General features: G+C 39.1%; 1 protein-coding gene across 1 annotated transcript in view; it reads right to left on the bottom strand.

Annotated features, from left to right (window-relative positions):
* Positions 1–6259, bottom strand: part of LOC104942201 (serine/threonine-protein kinase 38-like) — a 16896-nt gene extending 10637 nt beyond the window's left edge. Inside the window, exons 1-4 of the mRNA XM_010767400.1 lie at positions 6099–6259; positions 3153–3290; positions 1353–1404; positions 954–1100 (exon numbers count right to left, since the gene is read on the bottom strand). Coding sequence (XP_010765702.1) covers positions 954–1100; positions 1353–1404; positions 3153–3283 — 330 coding nt within the window. The 5' untranslated portion in view covers positions 3284–3290; positions 6099–6259. The remainder of the gene's footprint in view (positions 1–953; positions 1101–1352; positions 1405–3152; positions 3291–6098) is intronic.
* Between the last annotated feature and the right edge of the window lie 331 nt (positions 6260–6590).

Here is a 6590-nt window from a genome sequence, read left to right as displayed (position 1 = left end):
AAAGGCCTTTAAAGTTTCCTCTTCTCTGGAATCCATCAATCTGATTGATTATTAGCGGAGCAAATGATCAAAATACTACGGAGGGAAGATATTTTCATTTGGATTACTGGTATGGGGGAAGCTCGCGAGTGTGTGTGTGTATACGTGTGTATTTTTGCATTTGTGTGTATTGTGTTTGTTTCCCGGGGAAAACCCTCACGAGAAACACCGGCTGTTGTTATGCCTGCTGTGACGTTAAGTTACTCCGTTCTCTGCTTGTAATTATGCCGTTACAAGCTTCAAAGTTGTATTTATCATCTGAATTTGCCGAAACAAGTTTAATATTCTGAAAGACTTTGTTTATTTGAAATCAGATGAAAACAAACTGAAACGGACCCTGCCGTGTTACCTATGATTACTATACGCCTTACATTCATAATTTCAGCGGGAGGGAGGGGAACAGCGCTGAGGAACAGCAGAGTGGCGAGGGAGAGCTGTCATCTTCCCTTTACAAGCTTCACAAATCTGTTTATCGTGTGATTTTGGAAGTAAAAGTTTCATATTCTGAAAGCCAAGACTTTGTTTATTTAAAATCAAACAAAACACCCGAACAACTATTTTTTTTACGCAAATCCACGTTTATTTTGAAATGAGCCGTTGCGACTTTCGACTGATTTCGATAGAGCAGGTCACACATGTGCATTTCAGACACAGGATGTATGGAGCAGCAGACAGAAATAATTATTTCATTACAGCTGTCTGTCACTTAGGAGGCAGAGTGCTATTATACACCAAGGGAAGCCATGCTACTCATATCAGTCAGACTCAAGAATTATCTTCCTGGAAATATTAACCGAATGCCGACGAGACACATTATGATATATATAGATAATATTTGTTTTCCTCTTTGTGCCATTGTGATCCAAGAGTTTGATCTTTAATGCTTTCAAAACGCACACAGGAATCATGTTCTAAATATTTATGTAAAATATGTTTACCTCTCCAAAAGCTCCACGGCCAATCACCTTCAGGGACTCAAAGTCCTCTAGACCCAGTCGAGTGCGTTTCAGTCGCAAAAACTCGGTCTCTTTCCGCGCATGCTGAGAGCGCCGGATACGTTTCTGCAGAGCAAAGGTCATGTCAAATAGAAAATTATATAAAGAATATTTTTGCACAGGTGCCATCATCTCACACTTGCTTCGAGACTTATTATAAAAGCTTAGTGTTGATTCAAAGGAAATATAAAGTTCAAAACACCTACAGCTGTGGTCCAGCAGATCTAAAACTCTTAACACTATGAAAGGAGAGAACAAATGATCTTGTACAGCCACAAAGCATGCTGGGAAAAAAGTGCATGTGTGTTTGTCACTCACCTCTTCATCTGCCAAGCCTTCCTGATCCATCACTTTCTCCAGCTTCTGCTGCCTAAAGAGATAATATGACACATTAGCACATCCCATAATATCAGCTGTTTCGGGGAAAACAATAACCTGGAAGAGGGCCCTGCTACGGATGCTTCTGACACTATACACGTTTCATTGTTAAACTCAGAGATATCTGATGCATATCAGTCAAAAGGATGCAATCTTTTTTCTATTGATTTAATTTAATTATTACATTTCATCATTATCTCAGAAAGACAATTCACATTTATAACAGTACAGCTGTTATAAGCTGGGGGTCTAGAGTTTGAATTCTTGCCAGTGAGCCGGTTTTAATGTTTAACTTTTAAAGTTATCATTTAGAGATTTCCCTCTAATGACCCTCAAACCCACATCTGTACTAACTAAACTATTGTGTACTGTCATCATCATCATCATCATCATCATCATCATCATCATCATCATCATCATCATCATCATCATCTTAAAAAAAATGTTAGCCAATTATGTTCTCCAGACATGAGTATACTCTGATGAAACTTGTCACAACAGGAAGTGGTCTTGTCTAATCACAATTCTGACACAAGTCACACACCCCCCCCCCACAATGAAATGTTTATATTGTGTGTGTTGCAGGGGTTTGAGGTTTTAAGTTGCTGCGGTGCCAGTCAGCTCGGGCCTGATAATTTGAATAGTCTAACCCTACAAATGGATCAAAATAGCAGGTATAAATCTGATGGCCCCTTTGAACATTGCAATCTCATTTAAACCTGCTTAAATCCACGGGGGTGGGTGCTATAACGGTTTGCCCCATAATTGACTTTGCAACACTGTTGTTACTGTGATAAAAGAACGTTTTGCTTCTAGCACACACACAAGGGCGAACTACTTTCCACAATTCCCCGTGAACTGCGTTAACATAATAGATGGGCTGTACTGTCTGTGTTTGCCAAGAAGCACAAGCATCTCAGGTAAAATAAGTCAACACTAGGGTTTGGAACCGAAACTCGGTTCCAGATGAGAACCGATAAGAAAATGCCGGGTACCGGGTACCCATACAAAATACACAATTTTGGTTCTTCTAAACGGTTCCTAAACACGGTAGACCCTGTATTTCACCGGGTCTCCGCCGGCGCAGCGAGTTAGGGCGGACTGGCCATCTGTGTGTTCTGGAGAATCACAGAACGGCCGGTCGTCAGCGGGCCGTTGACGGCCGGCTCGGTTCGCTGACGGCCGGCACCGCCCTTAAAAGAAAAAAACAAGGCACAGTGTAATGCCTGTGGCAAGTTAACTTGCCACAGGCATAGTTCAGCTATTGTGTAATACATTTGTATTGCATGTATTTTTTTCCATTTGTAAAAATGTCAGTTAAAGCTTAAAAGAATAAAGATATTTTTTGTTATCCAAACGTTTGACCTCTTTCTTTTATAATTTTGGAATCGAAACGGGGAATCGATAAGAACCGGAATCGATAAGCAGAATCGGAACATTTCAGACGATACCCATCCCTACTCAACACGCCACGTTTTTTTTAGATGAAGATTAAGGATACAAATCGTAATGATAAACTGTACAGAGTCTATGATCCAGATAGACTGTGTATAGTTTATCGTTATAGATTTAAATGTGGTGTAATGTTATTCCCATTTTGGCTTGTTGTGGCATGTCAGATCACAATTGATGGGGCACCTCTGTTTAACTAACTATTATTCATATTATTCATTTATGCAAAAGTTCATTGTGCAGCCACAGAAGAAAGACTTGTGTAAATGTGAAAATTGTGGATCTTACCTCATCTCCCGCTCCTCGTGCTGGGCGATGAGGTTACTGTAGAAGTTCTCCAGGGTCACTTTGGCCATAGTGACGCGCTCCTTCGTGTGGTTACTCATGGAGGAGCACGAGCTGGGGCTAGTCATTGCCATGCTTTACCTGGAGAAACACACAGACGATAGGTGAGCGGATAGCATGCGTGCGGTAAATCACAACCCTGGTCAGACACGCTGTGGAAGCACACATCCAATCAGGAGGTTGCCACACAGCCAGGAAAAAAACACTGCACCACTGAGAGTGAGAAGGAGGGCCTTAAAGAGCAGCAGGATAGGCTGTCATGCTCAGATGCTAAAACCCTTAGCTGGACGCTCAAAGATTTGAACTATGAAATGACATGACAGTTGGCCCCGAAAAAGAGGAAGGAAAGCAGCTGCCTCTGCTGTCTGAGAAAAGCAATGTTGATAACATTGTGCAGTTATGAAGAAATAATGAGGAAATCGGATTTGTGCAAGCACTGAAGGTGGAGTCCCTCTGTGAGATAGCTAGGGTTTGCGGCACAATATGTGTCTAATACTAATGCAGATTAATGGCAGTTAAACAAGCATAATCATGAAAATAAATACTTCAGATACAAGTATTAAGTCACTAGTTTGACAAATGTGTATTTTTGCAATAGTGAAATTAATAGAAATGCTAAAAATAACTGCACATTGGGAGCATTTAGACCTGCAGCCTGTGCAGTCTTCCACATTTGGAGAGTCCCTTGTGAATATGGAGCCAACACATTTGTAACTCAGTAACAGATTGTTGGCTGGCCGAAACATGTAACTATTGGAATACATTTTGAATTGTATTCCTGCTTCAGGCGCCCGGGCAGGGTTGGAAGTGTTCCCAAAATGTAAAAGGTACACCCTTGTAAGGTTGCTAGCGTGACTTTAAGTAAAAGCGTCAGAACTTTAAATGCTTGTCCAGATATGATGAGCTGAAAGGCATTACGTTGTTAATACAAATGTAACTCAATGGAAAGCATGTTGAAAAACCTGTGTTTTTACTCTCCCTGAATAACACCTTCAGCAAATATTTGTATGAGTTGATCAATTGTCAAATGTATTTGCAATGGTGTATTGTAGTAAACAACATTTACTCAAGTATTGTACTTAAAAGGTAGGGTATGTAAGTTTGAGAAACCGGCTCGAGATACACTTTTTGTTATATTCCATGGAATGCTCTTAACATCCCAATAGCAATTAATAAGTGCTTTGACCAAAAATCCATAAAAATATGTCATCTGTGGAAGCCGTAGTACTGTAAAAAGCACGACCAATCATTTTAGCCGGCCCGGCTAAAATAACTGGATGGCCTACCTGCCTGTCAGCCTTCCATCTGTGCACAAACTTATCTCGTGCCCTCATTGGTCATGTGCGCGTTCGTGTGTGTTGGAGGATGGGCTCTGTAAGGAAGTGGCAGATTTTCTTCGGTCGTGTATTTTCAAATTCTAGCGATCTTGAGCCAGTTTCTCAAACTTACATACCGATTTTGGGGTACTGTTACTTTACTTGCGTATTTTTATTTTATGCTTCTTTAAACGTCTACTCCACTACAATTTGCAAGCCAATATTGTACCCTTTACTACACCACAATTATTTGACAGAATTAGTTTACAGAGTCAGGTTATTGGCTAAAACAAAAATGTAAATAAACGAATAAACATACGATATATTTGATTTATAATTTTAAATAACTATATTATAGGTTAAAGATATTCAGCAGCAGTCTATAAAGTAAATAAAAGTGGCTTCACCTTTTACCGGCTGTGATGATCACATTAATATAATGTCAATAATCATAATCCATTAATTTAACATATATGATCCTAAAATGTTAGACGATAGTAGCAAGATAAGCACTTTTACTTTTGGTACTGTAAGTATATTTTGATGCTAATACGTTTGTACTTTTATTTAAGTAACCTTTATAATGCAGGATTTAAGCAGACTATTTGTACACTGTAATATTTCTACTTTCACTTAAGTTAAATATCTGAGTACTCCTTATACCACTGTGTATTTGGGTTTGGGACAAAACGGTTTAAAAAAAAAGCTCACCTACATTCGGACAATGACAGTAAGTTAAGCTGGTAGAGTTGCTATTTTAAATCAGACAGTGAAACGCTATTGGAATCGTTATTTATCTAACATTTACAAAATAATAAAGGCGATATTACAAAATGTAACGTCAAGTGTAATATCGCCTGAAGTTACAGTTGTAATTTACACAGAATGTAAACGTTTGGTGTGTTTCTCTTGTCAAAAACAGACTGTCCTGGCTAGTGTCAACAACACGGAGCTAGCTCCCCAAGTAGTTAGTTTCGGTTGCAACGTAGCCATACGTGACATAAACTTACGTTACCTTAAGATATAAGATAATATAGAGAAACACTAACTTACCTTAGCGTAACCTTGATTCAAATATGGTTTAGAATATTAGTTTCGATTTTTCTTTAACCCTCAGCCTCATAAACAAATTTGCTTTGCCCTGCTATATTAGTTAGCTTGCTAGTTAGCCATTAAAGTTCCTGGCTGCGTCAAGTTACAAAGAGGGAATATCAACTACACCGGATAAGTGTTTCAAAATAAAACTTTAATTTACAAGAATGACTGTTTCATCGCATTTTCGTTATTTTGAGTTTTATTTTGAAAACGTAAACTAGAAAATCTATATTTCCTTTTGCACGTACTTTACAACTTGAAGTTACCCAAAGCGAATAGCTAAGGGAAAGTTAGCAAGTAAACGTTAGCCACTTCTCTGCTAAAATAGCTTGAGTCCTTTGTTTTTAAACTGAACGTCATATAAAAGAGCAAGTTAGCAGATCATTTAGTAAGATAATAAACTAAAGAAAACGTTCAATATATTGTCTTCTAATGCTTTAATCCTGTATGTTTTTATAGTTGGTCTTTGTTCACTTACCTTGCTCGAAGGTGCGGTATCTGCCGTCTCTTCCTCTGCTCTGCCGAGGGTTGCGTCACCATAAGTTTGAACTCAGTGTGACCCCTAGTGGACAATCATCATCATCATCATCATCATCATCATCATCCTCCTCCTCAGGTTCAGCCATGGATAGAGAACCGCAGTGACGCGTCCAAAAACCAAGAAGTAAGTTAGCATTTTTAGCACTTCCGGTTCCTTCGTCAAAAAGCAATGCATTTTTTCCATAGGGTTTTGGAAAATAGCTAATAAGGTCTGGTTGACACAAATTTAAGAGATAAATCACGTTTTGTTCTACGACATTAAATACATCAGCAGTGACCCCACTGGTGATTTTTGAAGAGTTTACGTGTCTGAAAAACGATGGTTGTTACCGAGTAATAGGACTACAGAAATTGTCGAGGCCGTTGTACGTCATTACGCCGAACACGTAAACACTCCCGCTAAATTTGTTTCCCCCTGTGTTCTGCTTGA

Source organism: Notothenia coriiceps, unplaced genomic scaffold, assembly GCF_000735185.1.
Source record: "Notothenia coriiceps isolate Sejong01 unplaced genomic scaffold, NC01 NC01_scaffold00004317, whole genome shotgun sequence".
Classification (NCBI taxonomy): domain Eukaryota; kingdom Metazoa; phylum Chordata; class Actinopteri; order Perciformes; family Nototheniidae; genus Notothenia; species Notothenia coriiceps.
Note: the sequence above shows the minus strand (reverse complement) of the source record. Positions and strands in the feature narration are given on the sequence as shown.